Source organism: Zophobas morio, unplaced genomic scaffold, assembly GCF_036711695.1.
Source record: "Zophobas morio isolate AGI-343-1 ecotype UQ-CSIRO unplaced genomic scaffold, CSIRO_AGI_Zmor_V1 ptg000016l, whole genome shotgun sequence".
Lineage (NCBI taxonomy): Eukaryota > Metazoa > Arthropoda > Insecta > Coleoptera > Tenebrionidae > Zophobas > Zophobas morio.
Genome location: NW_026972121.1, coordinates 8,021,261 through 8,037,827, shown reverse-complemented (window position 1 = coordinate 8,037,827; position 16,567 = coordinate 8,021,261). Strand labels below are relative to the sequence as shown.

The 16,567-nt window shown below is 35.5% G+C and overlaps 4 protein-coding genes across 5 annotated transcripts in view; 1 reads left to right on the top strand and 3 right to left on the bottom strand.

Moving 5' to 3' along the window:
* LOC135129715 (uncharacterized) overlaps positions 1–16,567 on the top strand; it is a 100,178-nt gene that overhangs the window by 59,239 nt on the left and 24,372 nt on the right. The window lies entirely within an intron of this gene.
* LOC135129437 (uncharacterized) lies at positions 8,647–10,142 on the bottom strand. Its single transcript, XM_064056589.1, has 3 exons — positions 10,024–10,142; positions 9,315–9,678; positions 8,647–9,021 (listed from the first exon to the last, which is right to left on the bottom strand). The coding sequence occupies exons 1-3, from the start codon at positions 10,140–10,142 to the stop codon at positions 8,647–8,649; spliced, it is 858 nt and encodes a 285-aa protein (XP_063912659.1).
* On the bottom strand, positions 10,143–11,049 carry LOC135129436 (uncharacterized). Its single transcript, XM_064056588.1, has 2 exons — positions 10,453–11,049; positions 10,143–10,406 (listed from the first exon to the last, which is right to left on the bottom strand). The coding sequence occupies exons 1-2, from the start codon at positions 11,047–11,049 to the stop codon at positions 10,143–10,145; spliced, it is 861 nt and encodes a 286-aa protein (XP_063912658.1).
* On the bottom strand, positions 11,532–14,132 carry LOC135129536 (zinc finger BED domain-containing protein 4-like). Its single transcript, XM_064056703.1, has 6 exons — positions 14,026–14,132; positions 13,610–13,974; positions 13,368–13,536; positions 13,137–13,285; positions 12,934–13,084; positions 11,532–12,882 (listed from the first exon to the last, which is right to left on the bottom strand). The coding sequence occupies exons 2-6, from the start codon at positions 13,925–13,927 to the stop codon at positions 11,609–11,611; spliced, it is 2,061 nt and encodes a 686-aa protein (XP_063912773.1). The 5' UTR covers positions 13,928–13,974; positions 14,026–14,132; the 3' UTR covers positions 11,532–11,608.

Here is a 16,567-nt window from a genome sequence, read left to right as displayed (position 1 = left end):
AATTAATTAATATGACACCATGCTGTGTGATAGAGAAAAATTCTATCTTATTGTATTTCCATCAAATGTATACTAACCGACATGGAAAACCGAACCAGAAGTTTTACGACATGAAATACAGCTCGCAATGGATGCGGTACCTCAGCCTTATCACATCCATGCTAAGACGAGTCAATAAGTTCATACCTCTTAGAGGTGGTCAAAACCATTATTAATAAAAACTTGGTTCTTCTTTGATTTTTTAACTTGAAATTTTCATCGATTGACCCTCTGTAAATACGTGGTGGTAAAATCATTATAAAATTCCAACTCGTTCCTGGTGTTCGGTTTTCCATATTCGTTTAGTATACTTCTAGTATAGTTATGGTGACCATATTTTTTTTGAAAAAAAGAAGTACACCCCACCCAATGAAAATTCCAAGTTACTTTATTGTATTTTTTTATTTAAAAGCGTAGATGTATTAGATATTAGATGTAGATAGCTTGTTCCAGTCATACTTCTCTGAAGTTAATATTTCTTTTGATAACTGTGGATTAGATTTCAAGTAATGAAACATTTCATTACACGTTTCTTCGAAGTTCATGTACACCTGCATAACAGCTTCCAAGGTGGACAGGCCTAGGGCGTTCTTCTCACTAGTCCAGTATTTGTTGATGTTAGAAAATAGTCTCTCAATGCTTGCGCTTGTCCCTGTCAACAAATTTCATTATTATTTGAAACACTGAAATCAATCAGCTGGATTTGTACCTGGAAGGCAGAGGGCAAATTCGCGTAACATTTTCAAGTTTATTGGTGTGACTTGATAAGGAATTGCTTCTATGTACTTGAAAAATTCCAGCCAACGAGTTTCAGTAGGAGTTTTTTGGCAATTCCAAGAAGTAATTTTTTCATCCGTAGCAAAATTCTTCAATAAGCTAAACTCATCAAAACAAGCATCAGCATTCACTTTATCGCCAATTTCCCCCTTACAAGCTTCGTATGAAAGAAGAATTTCGTTCCATTTTACTTCTTTTCGCAGGGCGATCCATTCGAACAACTTCAACTCGGATAGATTTGTTTTCCAATTTTCCAAATAATTTATACAACTTGAATAAAATTTCTTTGCAGTGGCTGAAAATTCTTGACGATAATTCATTATGTTATCGTTGTCCAGATTTTCAAGTTTACTAAGTGATTCTCCCACTTTAACGGGCAGAAAAACTTCATTTAAACGATTTTCTAGTTTATCCTTCAGAGTGAAATATTCCAAAGCGGCTTCAGCTGCGCAAACTTTGTTTCCTTCAACACTTAAAATAGCTTGATGAAATAGTGAAGCAGCATTGTGAACAAACCACAGCCAAATTTCTCCAACAGGATTCTCGAAAAATTGTTTCAGAATAGTAGGGCAATGTTCCAAAGACAGAAAGTGGGTCTGCAGCGGTTTATACATTTTTAAAATTCTCTCAACAGCGGGCATTAAACTTAAAAATCTGGTTTTTGAGAAGGATAACATTTTTTTATATTCCATGTCAACTGCTTCACAAAAAGATTTCAAGTGTGCTACACGAACTGTATAAATGTAGAAGTGTTTGTATATTTTGACAACAATAACTTCAATATCTATTAGTAAAGAGTCAGTGGCATTTTGAGTGCAGTTGTTGAAAATATGGGCCACGCAACCAATGCCAACAATAGATTTACCACATGAGTTTGTTAATTTAGAAAATAAATTGTTTTTGCCTTTTCTTTGGCTTCCACCAAAATTCGTATTGGTATTATCTGCTGATAAACCTGCACACTTTTCTACAAGATTAAATTTTGACAAAGCATTGTAAACATAATCCTTCAGTTGGTCAGATGTTTCGCCAGGTAGATCTTGTAATTGCAGTAGTTTAACTTGGATGCCTTTTTCTTCATCAAAATATCGGACAAGTAGTGGAACAACCTTAGTTTCATTATGATTTGAAGAATCAACAATAATGCTAACAAAATGAGTTTTTTGTAAAGCGTTTTCAAGCCTTGATTTCGCTTCTTTTGCGAGAACGTTTTTTGTAATGGCTTCCGTTTTTGTTCTGGCTGACATAAATTTAGGTTCAAATAAACAGGCAATGAGTTTTGAAGTACAGTCCAAGGATCTAAAACTCTGCATATGCTTAAGTGTGTGGTAAGCAACCGTACCTTCTTTAGCTGCAATAAGCAAATTTTCAGAACTCACTTCATCTTTTTTAAAAAACGTTTGGAGTTTCTTGCTCGATTGTGACGCTATCTCAGCTAGCCGATGCTTTTTCTTGTTTAGATGAGACTTTATATTGCTGCGGCCACTGTTTGAAATGTCCACTTCGCTTTTACAAATTTCACAATAAACAATGTGGGGAGAAGCACTGGACTTTAGTTTCAAGAATGAATATTCCCGTTGTAGTTCTGAATTAAAATGGCACTTCCTCCGGGGTGGAGACATTTTTGTCGCTATTTTCAAACAAAGCCCAGCACACTCTCTGTACTAGCTCCGAAATAACTAAGCAGGAATAGGCACGGAATAATCACGCACAATGTGATGTGACGACTGATGAAATATGATATGCGCATGACGCCCGACGACCGTATGCACAAGAACGCTGAGTACTCGATGGTGAGATGCTACATTTGATAGAGTGGAATGAACATATGTAATATTAATAAATATTAGATATGACTTCGAAATCATATGATCATAAGTTAGTAAAAAAAGTACATTTTAATGTGCTTTGCTCTTCTGTGAAGACAAAAGGACATCGTTTCCAAAAAAAGTACTGTCCTATTAAAATAAGTACATATGGTCACCATAAGTATAGTCTTTTCGACCTAAAGAAATTCTGTGTTTTGTGTTTTCGTTCAAAACTAAATCTATCATAATTATATTCTATCACATTTACATTCTATTTTATGCATTTCTAAGAAATAGATTCGATCATTTTCTTTCTATCAATAATTTTCGATCTTCTTTCCGCCACCCCAAAATTAGTAAATTACGAATGTTGATACTTACCAAGGAACTGAGAATATCACTGACACTACGCTTTCTCATCAAATAATTTTTCAGTTTTAAATGATAGACGGCAATTCGATTATAAATGTAAATATATATATCGCAAGAGTAATGGCAACATATTTAACAGTCATAGAAATAAGAAATAAAATTTAATACAAAATGTAAAGGCCTTATTACCACTTAAGTAATATGTAATCCCACAAATTAATTTAAAAGATAAATTTGTAAGTAATGTATATTACCCACCAATGTACGATAGGTTAAGCCGCTATTAATTGCTAAAATATGTTTGCAATAAGCCGTTTTTGGTGTGGAATATGACAGGGAAATGAGAATTTCACAGATACAAGGGTAGTGTTTTGACATAAATGATTAAGTTTAATAAATTTCGGACTTTGGTCTATGGGCATATGATTGCAATTAATCGTTTAATTAAAGGTATTACATAGTTAAGTTTATACGGTTCATTTTAGTAAGTAAATAGGAAAAACAAAAAGGCGGCAAAAATTCTATTTCTGTAGAAACATCCAAATAACACAGTGCAATCGGCTTTTGGTCTTTCTTTGAGAAACTTTTAAAAATTTAATAAAACTCAAAAAAGCAAAAAAAATAAACATATATAACAAGTTATGAAAAGTACCAACAGTCACAAGAACACATAAAATTACTCTTTTAGTCTTGCTGGTTGAAATTAATTAGTTAGTTAAGGGAGTAAGATTATCGTGAGGATTGACATTAAAACAACCATCAATACCAAGAACATAAAGAAATCAAAGGAATAAAAAATATATGACGTGCTATTGTTAACCTTCACCGCATCAGACAGCAACTAAATAATGGGTTTATGTTTTATTTATTGTACATAAAAATCTATCAACTTAATTAATATTTATAGACTCGATATACTAACGTTGGTTTGAATAATGTTTAACGGTAATCCTGCCAGTATGAAAACTGATTTGATACACATACATCAGAAAATTTGTTTTTATAAAATAAAAATAATTTGTCATTATCTTTTAGCAGTTGTTTAAAAAATATTTAAGGGATGGATTTTGAGTTGTCTTCGTGGCCAAAAGGTACTGTTATTCCTTTGTTTTTTTTAATTAACGAAACAATTGCCACTATTCAAATATATCAAACTTACGCGAAATATAGTTCTACTAGAGAAAATAAATGGTCCCTCGGAAAGTCGCTAAAAAACAGATCAGAATTACACTTTACAATCTATCTGAGACGCTATATGGTATACCTATAGTTTTTTCAGATGACAACCTTTGGATTCTACGTTTACTTTGTATAGACTTCTTTCAACTCAAACTGATAAAAGTAATGGTGGTTTTATACATTATCTTCAATGTATTATTACTCCTCATTCAAACTTATCTTTTTCTCTCCGTATTCGAAATCGACTTCTTCGCCATATATTCGCCGTATTACTTTGCAATTTTTTACGTAAGAATTAAAAGAACAATAATATTTTTTCACTAAAAATTGTTCTAATGTTTTTAGATAATACTGTCCCTAGGACAAACTCTTTTGGCTACTCATCTGAACGGTGACGCCTTGCGCTCTGTGCAGTTGTGGAAAGTTCAAAACGTCGATGAAGAAAATGCAAAACAAATCAAACTTGAAATTAGAATAACAACAATTTATGCGATTGTTAATGCAGTTTTTGCTCTGTTTGCTGGTGTCCTTTATATGCTGCCATCGGAAAATGTAAAGAAAATGTGTTTTCCATTGGTAATAATCCAGAAGTATGCACCATACTGGAAGGATGAACTGTCTCTCTTGTATATGGCGGGCTATATTCTAATAGCACTGGCCATGGTAGCAAACTGCAATCAAGCCATTTATACTACCTGTCATTTTAGAATTCAGATTTACCTAGTGAAAAGTGCAATGAAGGAATTATTACATGTCAAAATCCGTAATTCGAAAGACGTATGTAAACTTCTGCGTACAAAAGAATTTCAAGAGGATTTTAAAGTAAAAATGGCTTTTGTTATCAAAAGAATTAGCGGAATAATTAAGTAGCCACAATATTTTTTCAAATTCTAGTCAACTAACTGTTCTGTTTTCTAGAGAAGGTATAAAGCTTAACAAACAAATGAACATTTACGTAATGCTGTTTGCTGTGTGTGCATGTTTACTGGCAATGGGCGTCATGTTATTTTTCCTATTGGCCATGAAATTAGATTTCGAATTTGGATTAAAAGAATACCTGCAGATTGTCACCACCGCAGTAGCAGGCTTGTCGACTTTTGCTACAGTGATCATTTCTGGCCAAAAAGTTGAAGATATTGTAAAAATATTAATAATTATTATTATTTACAACAACAGCTGTATTATTGATTAAATATTCTTTTAGATGGAAGAAGTTCGTTACATGTGGGCCTCACTTCCATGGTACGTGCACAACTATGAAAACAGTCAAGTGTATATTATATTTCTGGGAATACTGACGAAATCGTATAAAATTCATTTCACGGAAGAAATTTCTTTAAATTATCGTCTAGGGGTTGCTGTACGTTGCATTTTATATCATAAATGTGAACAGTCTTTATAATTTGATTTGCAGATTGCAAGGACTTTATTTTCAACGTTATTTGCGTTCTTACAACTTATTAATTTAGATCGCTCGTAAAGCAGTCACATTAAAACAATACTATAAGTAAACTAAAAAAGCACGACCACTGCACTTACTGCACTGTAGTCAATGCGTTTTGATCCACAAATCGTTAACCACCTTTCCAAGCGTTCAGACTGACGGCAATGCGAAATTTTTTTGCAAAGATTTATATGCTCGGGGTCCTTTTTTGTATAATGTTACAAAAAAGACTTTTGATTCAGGTGTCCATTGGCGACCTCGTGGCATTTTAGGCGTTGTTCTGAGTTGGGATAAAATAAATAATTTGGCCGTTTCTGACATGACTTTAAAATTTTTAAGGAAATTATTTTGCAATAAATGTATAACATCTTGCTTATTGAGACTTTTCTTAATCTTAAATAAATCTGTTTTGAGAATGAACATTTTGCGTTTTATTCTCCACATTTCTTTTCGCACCGTTTTCAGATCCTGTGTCATATGTTTCTTCCTAGGAGTGTCTTCACTCGCTGTTTTCTGGTAGCCGGAACATTCTGCAACATTTTTACATGTTAGTGTTTTTACTTTACAAACAAATCATTATACTAGTTTACACGGGTTTTCCCCAGAAAAACGAATGGACGTTTCTGGAAGACTTTTGTGTCTTGAATTCAAATCCGTATACCAAAAAATTTCATTGCGTTTAGAAAAAAAAAATGAAATAAAACGCTTGCTTGAATGAAAGATTGTGTATGAAAAGGGAAAAGACTTTACGCAGGATACTATTTCTTCCGTTTATATTCAGTCGCATCAGTTTCTCTCAAAACTGCCCAATAGCCTAGATATTTTGTCACAAATAAAAATATAAGTTGAGGATGGTGTTTTAACTCTTTTTTTTTTATTCAAGAAAATGGACGAATATTTTATCCAAATTGAATTTGAGTCACAGTAGTTGAGAAAGATATAAAGCTACTGAAGGATGAGATGGCATCTTTTAGAGATACAGCGAGATCCTTAAACAACTCTCATAGCATAAATAACATTTTAGAAGAGATTTAAGAACGCAAGGAGAGAGCATGTAATGTATCATTATTTAACATCCCAGAATCATCTTCATCTACCACTTCTGAAAAAATTAATGAGGATATTAAAACAGTTGAATAAATTTTGGCGCCACTTGGAACATTTCCGAATCCTAAGAAAATATTCAGAATTGGACTTTTCAAAAATAACCATAATAATCGGCCAATGAAAATTATATATGAAGATGGGAATGATGCAAAAGAAGTATCAAGATCCAATAAAAATAATACCAACCGGAATAATCACTTCTGCGCTGACCTTACAAATAAACACAGAGAGTATATAAATATTGGCACACGTCAACTGAAAGATACAACTGCAAAGGGTGAATCTAATTTAACTTTGAGCTACAAACACAATACTCCTTATATAGTTAAAAGTAATGTCCGTAGAAAAATCACAAAAAACTGAAAGTACTAAATTGCTATTATATTATCATAGTGCCGGTAGTCTAAGATCTAAATCAAATGAATTTGTGATTAACGTTAGTAGATAATTATTATTACTGAGTCTTGGTTATGTGACAAAATTAAAAATGAAGAAATAGTTTTGCATAATTTTAACATTTACAGAGAAGATCGTAATAAAAAGACTAGCACTAAATCTAAAGGTAGTGGGGTATTGATTGCGATTAATAAATGTTTAAAATCGTCAGTTATTTTCATTGGTGAATTGGTGGAAAGTATTTACTTGGGTTTTAAATTAAACGGCCTCAACTTTATTATTGCAGGTATTTATTCCTTTATTCCTCCAAATTCTTATTTTGATCTATATAAGTCTCATTGCAAAGATATTAAACTTGTAGTTGGAAAATATCCAGATCATAAATTTATAACTTCTGGTGATTTTAATTTACCTCGTATTAACTGGGCGGAAAACCATATGGATAGATCTGGTTTCACTGGTTTAAATCAGAATTGTTATGATATTATTTTCAGTACTTATTCTTTTCTTATTACTACGTCGAGTCGATCGACACCTACGACGTTTGTTTATGCAGATGTCAGTTGTCGATGGAGTTTGTCCGTTAATCAGGTAATATGTCGGTTCGCCGGTAGTGTTGTTAAGTCTGTTCTCCGTCAGTTTAGTCTCCCCTATTAGCATTATGAAATGTTATTAGGGGAGACATTTTATTTGATATGCCATTAGCATTCCAATAATACATTTTTAGTGATTTATAATGCATAATCTTCTAGATTTTCTGTAAACTCAACAAATGCGATGTCGTACCCAAATAGTTTTGACCGCGGCCGAGCTTTTGGACTCTAACAAAATTATTTATTTGGGTGTAGGCCCATTTCCTTGGAAATGAAAGAGCTAAACTGCATGTAGGGGAAGAGGTAATAATTAAACATTTCCAACATTTTGAGACATATATTAAAAGAAAGAATTAGAAGAGAAGGTTCCGAGTTAGGAGACTGTGTTGGAACCTCGTCAGATAAAATCTTTTACTCAATCTATCGACGTGCTCCCTCACAGTCTCCAGTCCAGTTTCAGCCAGCATATCAGCGATTCTGGCATATCTGTTCTGTCCTGTTATAAGTCTGAGGCACTTGTTTTGGAACTTCTCTAGTCTTGTCATTTGAGTGTCACTTATGCCGCACCATACGGGTGCTGCATAAGTGACAATCGGTCTCAGTATAGTCTTGTAAATGGTTAGTTTGTTTGTCATGTCTAGTCCGCTTTTCTTGTTCATCACTGCGTATAGTTGCCGTAATGTCGCGTTTGCCGATGTCAGTGTCTTGTCAATGTGTGTTTTGTAGTTCAATCTCTTTGTCTAGCACAACTCCCAAGTACTTCACTTGCGGTTTTTCAGTGATTGGTTTGTCATGAATTCTAAGCTTCGGTATTACTGTTTTCGGTGTATTTTCTGGTGAAAATAATATTTTCTGTTTTCTCCGAGTTCAGTTCGACGCGCCAATCAGTATCTCACAAGTTGGTACATGTGGAACTGCACTTGTCTGTTAGTCACCTCTGCACTGAAAGAGTGTGCATAGGTGCGGTGTCGTCTGCGTAAAGTACCAGTCTTGTCTTTGAGAACGTCGGCATGTCGTACAGGTAGTACGCAAAGAGTTTCGGCCCGAGGACCGATCCCTGAAGCACCCCTGCCTTCACCGACCTCTCCATCGAAAGTTCAGTTCCTATCCGTACTTGTAACGTCCGTCCTGTCATGTACGAGTCTAACAGCCTGACTAGCCGGCGCGGGAGACTGATCTTCAGAAGTTTGAAGGTCAGTCCCTCGAACCATACCCTGTCAAAAGCATTCCATGTGTCCAGCAGCGCCATCGCGGTATTCGTATCCTTGGAGAAGTTGTCCGTAATCTCGTCCGTGATCCTCGCAACCTAGAGTGTGGTGTCGTGTTTGGCCCGAAATCCAAATTGGAAATCGGGCAGGTTTAAATTATTAATATAAACAAATTAATTTCCTGCTCCAGGGCTGCGAGCAGGCGTGGACAACCTTTTCTGCTATTTTTGAGAACCCTGTGAGGAGACTGATCGGCCGGAAATTGCCCGGGTCGACGAGATTTTTTCCATTTTTGGGAATTGGAATAGCCACGACTTGTTTTCTTAAAAGCCGTTGGCCAGTAGTTGGTTTTAAATATAGCGTTAATTATGTAATATAGTTGTACTATTGCCTTTTGTGGTAGATTTTTAATAACTGCATTATGGATCTCGTCGACTCCCGAGGCTTTTTTGCTTGGAAGCTTTTTTATGATGTTCCATATTTCTTTTGGCGACGTCTGCATGCGCGGCTGGTAGTCTTTGTCGTCGTCGTTTATGTCTGGTTTGTCGAGTCTGAGGGCGGAAATATCATTGTTGATCTTCTCTTGTGTTGGTGTCAGCGCAACATACGTATTTCTCGGTAGCCTGACGGCTACATTCTCGATGTCCGTGGCGGGAAATATTACCCTTTCGTGCGGTACTGTTTGTCGTACCAGAGCCGCCACCCCTCCAGCTCTGGTGTCTCCCGTCCTGTCTTGTCTGTCAGTTTGGTCTCCCCTATTAGCATAATATCCACGTCGTGCGTGGATAAAAATGCTATCAGGGGAGACATTTTGTTTGATATGGCATTAGCGTTCCAATAATACATTTTTATAGGTTTATAGGTATACAGGTTTATTGTCTAGATTCTCTGTGAATTTCACGAAAGCAATAAATTTTTCTTGCTTGTTTTGGCAAGTACTGAGCACACTTGTTAAATCACTGATTGCCCTTAACATTTCACCAACATTACAGACTTCGTTTAAGCCTTTCATGGCAGCGAAAATGTCACTAGCGCCACTTTGAACTCGATTTTTAGCACTCGCACTCGCGTTATTTTCACTGACACTTGCTGCTGATCACACCTGATGTTGGTGTTGCTGCTGCTGCTGTTGCTGTCGCTGTTGCCCCGGGTTGGATTTTGGGAGTGGCCCCTGCACGTAGTTTATTTTCGGCTTTTCCTGTTGCTGTTGGCCGGTCATTTATACTCTGCGCTGGTAGCTCGGGCACAGGGTGCTACTTGCCCTGAGGTTACCAGCGCAGTTGGCGCATTTCACTAGCTCTTCTTTGTTCACTGTGCAATCCCTTGTCGGATGGTTTTCCGCACACACCATGCACACCACCTCAGCATAGCAGTTTGAGGTGGCATGTCCCCACTCTTGACAATTTCTGCACTGGATGATCTGGCGCTTATTTTCGTGCCGTTCCCATATTATTTGGCAATTGAGGAGAATTCTGGCTTTCGCCTGAAGGTGTCTAATTAGGACGTCTTTAGAAAATATAGCCAAGTACATTTTCCTGCCGGTGTTTTTCATCTGAAAGATCTCTTTCGGGGGCAGTCCTATTTTCTCTAGTTCTTCGGTGTCTGGTCCCCAATCGAGTCCTTTCAGCACATATGCTTTCCAGCCTCGATATTAATAGCTTCCTTTCGTCGGCATGTTTCGTAGTTATCGTTGTGCGATTTCTTGAATATTTAAGCATGTGTCCGGATTTGGCTACTTCCACTAACAGTTGAGTTAGCTCTTGATGTTTTTCTGGCTTCCCATGTAAAATTATCGGGGGCGGCGTTCCGCTTTTTGGCATTGCTGGTTTCTGTATTCTCGGTCTCGGTGATGCTGTTATTTGTGGTTGTTCCGGCACAGTTTTTTCATTTAAATTTCGTAATGGGGCGAAGTTATTTATTATCCTTAGGGGTGGAAATTCGTCGCTGGGTGGTGTGCTTACCCTTTTCCTTTTGGCCAAATTGACTGCACGTTGTTTTCTGCTTAGTTCGTCGCTATTAATGAACTCTCCGTTTCGGTCTTCCGGCAGCGGGAATTCTGATCCCGCGCTGACGTCCATATCGATATCCTGGAAGTTATTTTCGTTTGTCTGTTGTTGCGTAGTCATTTCTTGGTTTGTCGTTGCTATGATTGGAGGAGGACTTGTCGCCGGTACTTTAAAAATTGTTACCGGTTCCGGTGTTTCGTTTTCATTTGTTTTCGTGAACTTTTTAGCCACGAAGGTAGGGTTGGAGCTCGCCCTTAATAAAATTGGAGCCTGATCCTCTTTTGATGTACCGTAGAAAGGGGTGTAATTGATTTTGTGGGGCGACAATGATAAGTACACGGACTTTTATTTACATGTTCAAATCGACCGCCAAAAGTAATCTGGCAACATCCAGGTTCCAGAAGTTGGTTACAGTGATATGTAGGGATGTTCGGTTCTACAAAATAAACCGGTTTTCAGTTAACCGATTTATTTTTGAACAGGTTAATTGCCAACAGTTTAACCGAACCTGCAATAACCGGTTTGCAGGTTAACCGATTGTTCCCAATTCAATGTGAAAGTAAAAAAAAGGTGAATAGGTAATAATATTGATATATAAATCGTTGCAACTCAAAAATGTATTTCATGTTTAACAAAAAAACATTAGTCTGGATTATATAAACAAAAAATGAATTCCAAATTAGATGTTCCAGTAAATACTATCCAAAGAATTAAGAAATACTAACTCATTGATGTGCTGTGGTGTCAAACGACTTCTTTTATCAGAACAAACATTATTAAGTGTAGATACCAGGCGTTCTGCTGGAACTGAAGCTCCCAAGACAGTGAGGTATTTCATGGCAACTTTGTACGTTCCTGGAAATGCATTCTTATTTTCTTTCCAATACTGTATTGGATGTCGAGTTCTTGGTTGAATCGGTTGATTCAAATATAATTTTAACTCTGCGGGTAATCCATCACAACCATCTGAATCAGGTAAGTGCCTTGAGGCTATCTCATCATGGATATTCCAAATGCATCCATCTACATCATCTATAATATTTGGATGTACTGGTGGAGTGAGCGATCCTTGATTCTGATGTTCTTTTTTAACTTCGTTTTTTATTATTGTAATGGCATTGGCAACATTTCTTGCTGATGAAAAATGAAGACGCTTAAATCTGGGATCTACAATTGTGGCTATTGACAAAAGAATATTTGTTTCTAAAGGATCAAGTTTTTTTTCTATTTGTGCCTCAAGTTCTTTTTTTAAGTTTTTAGCAAAGGGATTACTGACGTTGATTCTATGTAAGGAGGTTTTAATACAGTTGGTCATGGGTATCACCAAGCTTCCTGAGACATATTTTTCGCCTGATATATTTTTAGTTGCATCCTCAAATGGCCCAAGTAACTTCAAACACTCATCAATAATTGCCAGCTCATTAGCAGTCAACATTGGTGGAGCTTTTTGGTGTTCAGACGACAGTAAAATTTTACCAACATGACCCGATAGGTATTTAAACCTTTGTAAGCAATAAAACGTGGAGTTCCATCTAGTGGGAACCTCTTGTATTAAATACAGATATGTTCCATCCTTTTTTCCTTCATTTTTCTGTTCATATCTTAACTGATCTTGTGCAACATTACTGTGCTTAAAATAAGCAACAATTGTCTTTACTTTTTCAATTATGGTGACAACATCTGGACAACTTCCTAATGCCTTTGTTATCACTAAGTTTATATTGTGCGCAAAACAACTGACATGGAAATGATTAGAAGTCTGTGACATAATTTTCTTTACAGCAGCAACAATATTTGCACCGTTATCAGTCGTAATTGAAACAATGTTTTCTTTTAAAATTTTCCAGTTATTCAACATAGTGTGCAAATCATTGCTTATATTGTCTGCTGTATGGTGCTGTGTCAGATTACTCACACCAAGTGCAATAGTAACCATTTCATTATTTTCTTCATCTATCAATTAAAATCTTTAAATGAAAAAAGAAACAAAATAATTCATCTTACTGATAAAATGGGCAGTTAAAACTATAAAACTTCTTGTCGCATTGATCACTGTTGCAATGTCTGTTGTTAAGGCAAGATGGTGAGCTTGTTGCAATTTTTTGCTAACAAATATTTGCAGGCTGTTGTACTTCTGTTCAACATATTTTGTAATCTAAAAATAATAGATTTTTGCCGATTTAAATTGTTAGAGCCAATGGACTTACTGTACTCCTACTTGGAACATGATATAACGGCACTGCTACTTTTAAAAGCCTTTTGAGACCTTCTTTTTCAGTACATTGCAATGGATAATTGTCTTTGCATATCATGAAGATTAAAGCTTGGGTTAACATTGCTTCTTTTGACCCTCCAGCTGAAACATTAAGTGTATATCAAATAGAGCTTCACAATTTCCATGCATAGGATTAATTTTTTTATGAAGGTATGATATTTACATTCATAACATCTTTGTGCATTAAAAATCTGGTGAATACTAGGTTGAGAGAGATGCGAGCTGTTACTACCATTATAGTTTATGTTGCTTGTACTGCTTGCAGTAATGGTACTGGCACTCCCGATACTATGAACTTCTATTAAATTCTCTTCAAAACTGTCATCACTGTCCTATGATAGAAAATATATTCAAATAACTATAGAAATTTTCCCATATGATGAAATCTAAGAATTAATTCTTCACCTCATGCTGAGAGTCTAGGGCTTCATTTTCAATCTCCTTCGCTGCATCTCCTCCTTCTGCATTGCTATGAGACGTTGAAGGCGTTGAGTTTGTCAAATCAAAGTCGATCCTTGGTTTCTTGTTCACTCTGGCTTCATCTGCGACATGTTTTTTGAAATTAATAGCATTGACTTTTGGGTGTTTTCGAATAAGGTGATTATTTAGGTTTGTGGTCCCACCACCAGTTTTGTAAATTCTTCCGCATAAATTACACTTACAGTTTTGATTATTACATCGGGTGAAAAACTCCCATACTTGGCTTTTTCTATGTTTTGGCATGTCGTCCTATAATGCAAACACTAGTTTACAGGAATATTTTTGATTTGCTGGAAAATGAATACTTTTGATTGTTTGTAGACTTTCTCTTATTCTCTTACTTTTATTAATCAGACTACTATCCATGTACGCACTTGGAATTAGGTTAGGAAGTACAAAAGCGTTGCAACGCGCGGGAAAATAATAATCACAGACCACACTAGTCTGTGATAATAATGTCCACAGCACGAGAAAATTGTCACGAGCACCCTTTTTCCAATCCAATCAGCCAATCACCACTGGTCGTTGTTAGTTCTCTTTTTTTAATTATTGCTATCTTACTTGCCCCCCAAACGTATAACTTCCAAGCTTACCAACACTGGGTAGGTACAATAACCACCAACGTACCACGTACGCTTTTTGCCTGCATTATTTTGCTATAAAAAATAAAAAAACCTACAAGTAGGTTCTGACATACGGCATCCGGTTCATCAGGTTATAACTGAATTTTAAAAAACCGGTTATAGTAGGTTCTTTCGCAGCAAAAAAGCTGTGACGAGCCGTCACTAAATTCGTTCACGAGAAAATTGTAACTAAAAAGACTAATAACAAACCCTCAAAACATAACTAGAAAATTTGCAAATCTTAATTAATTAACACGCATGTTCTAATCGGCAGATAGTACCATTCAAATACATAAACAAAATCAACTATCAATCCCCAAATGCAGGAACAAAATTCGCGTATTCGCAAATTGCGAATAACATTGCGCTTGCCAGACACTGCAAATAACTTGTACAAAATAATACGCCAGAAACATCGCCAATCGCAATTACTTTCATATAAAATTGTATCCAAACTAAAACAGCTGCAAACGAAACCCAGACACATAAACAACCTCAGAAAAAACGCCCTCTTTAAAAATAGCTACAACAAGCTAACCACATGTAGCGATGACGACATGAAAAGCATGACGCAAGTTGAAAAAACCCGAAAATATACGACACACTAACCAATAAAAAACGTCAGCCGCGGAACCATAATTAAAAGCTAAACCCTATATAACAACGAAATAAAACCTAAAATCCCGTACCGAGTAATACACTAATCATGAAGAAATATAGTCCACTCAAGTCACGGTAGACAAGAATAATGAGTAAAAATCCCTATATAAGCAGTAGCGCCGAAAACGGTTTAAGTAGAAGTTTCCAGTTGCCGCCGAAGGCTCTGTCCAAACCGGTGTCGAGAATTTTTATTAATTTTTGCTGAATTTTGAAGAAATCCGAACTTAGAAGAATTTGCTGAGCCCGAGAGGAAGATAGAAAAATTCTCAATGCTGCAGCTGTGTAAGTCTACCTTTTAGTCATTCTTAATTTATCTTGCTTTCCGTTTTTTCGTCATGTGTTCTCGAGTTCGAATCGTACATGTGTAGCGTTTAATTTATGCGTTTTCTCCGTTACGTTGGGTGTGAACAGTTAGCACCGGCACCGAAAGTAATCTTTAGTGCTTCCATATGTTCCCGTTTGTAGGTGGCACGTTTAGCCTTGCGTCGGTTCTTGATTATTGGGGAGGATTTTTCGATAAATTACCGTTTGCTTTTATGATAATTATTCCAAATTTCTGTAAATTGCCGATTTAACTCTTTTGCTTGCGACATAAATATTTTATATGCGTTTTGGAGAGGATTTTTCTGATTTTTACCATTTGCTTTTATAATAATTATTCCAATATCTCTTTAAATTTACCGATTTAATTCTTTGCTTGCGACATGAATATTTTATGTGCGTTTTTGGGAAGTTCCCGAATTGAAACCTATTAATCTAAATTTCTTGCTGTCGATTATTTTATATTGAATTTTTGCCGTTTAAATATGACTCCGTTCTCTGATTATTTTGCTATAGTATATATTATATTGCTATCTTTCTCACATTATACTTTATTTTAATCGTCTCATTGTGTTTTAGCGCATTTATGATACTAACGTCCCAATGTTTAACTGCATGTATAAATTATGACTGTTTATTTTCACATGTACCTACCTGTCCTGTAACCATTAATTTTTCTCGTGAACGATTGTTGTGCTCGGCATATTTAGCTAATCGATGTATGTGAAAACTTATTTATCTCTCTTTTTACATGTTTATATTCATAAGTTGTCGTAGATTTAAGTGCATGATTTTTACCCGTTATTTTAGTTGTTCTCATGATTTAATTAATATATATATAAATGCCCAATCGCAATTTATTTAAATAATTAAGTAATGATACCATTTAGTAGTTAGTAGTTTATTTTTTTTGGTTATTTATCATGCTCGTAATATTAATGTTGTTTAGAAGGTATCGCATTTAATTATGGATTTACCGAATTAATTTTTAGTCTTTTGCATGCTGATTTTTCTAGGATTAAGTTTATTAATTAAAAATGTGGGTTATGTTCATAGATTTTAAGAGTTTTATTAGTGGAATATAATTGCGTAGCGCTTTAGAAGAATGTTTTGCATGTTGTTTTGTTTTTTCGTGTTATGTGTGTGAATTTATTTTATGTTTTATTTTTCTGTTGATTATTTACACATTTACTCCATTATTCTTTTGACATGCTTATTATGCTTTCTTTTAATATACGTATAAAAATGTTATATATGTTTAATTATTACCTCTTCCCCT

Excerpts from the sequence above, each read along its gene's own strand:
- LOC135129437 (XM_064056589.1), bottom strand. The coding sequence starts at position 10,142 with ATGACCGGCCAACAGCAACAGGAAAAGCCGAAAATAAACTACGTGCAG. Across the intron at positions 9,679-10,023 it reads CAGCAACACCAACATCAGGT|GGGAGACCAAACTGACAGAC; the intron begins GTGATCAGCAGC and ends TTATGCTAATAG. Across the intron at positions 9,022-9,314 it reads TTAAAAATCTACCACAAAAG|GTTGCGAGGATCACGGACGA; the intron begins GCAATAGTACAA and ends ACCACACTCTAG.
- LOC135129436 (XM_064056588.1), bottom strand. The coding sequence starts at position 11,049 with ATGACTACGCAACAACAGACAAACGAAAATAACTTCCAGGATATCGAT. Across the intron at positions 10,407-10,452 it reads AAAAACACCGGCAGGAAAAT|GCGAAAGCCAGAATTCTCCT; the intron begins GTACTTGGCTAT and ends AGACACCTTCAG.
- LOC135129536 (XM_064056703.1), bottom strand. The coding sequence starts at position 13,927 with ATGCCAAAACATAGAAAAAGCCAAGTATGGGAGTTTTTCACCCGATGT. Across the intron at positions 13,286-13,367 it reads TGCACAAAGATGTTATGAAT|CTGGAGGGTCAAAAGAAGCA; the intron begins GTAAATATCATA and ends TTAATGTTTCAG. Across the intron at positions 13,085-13,136 it reads ATGTTCCAAGTAGGAGTACA|ATTACAAAATATGTTGAACA; the intron begins GTAAGTCCATTG and ends TATTATTTTTAG.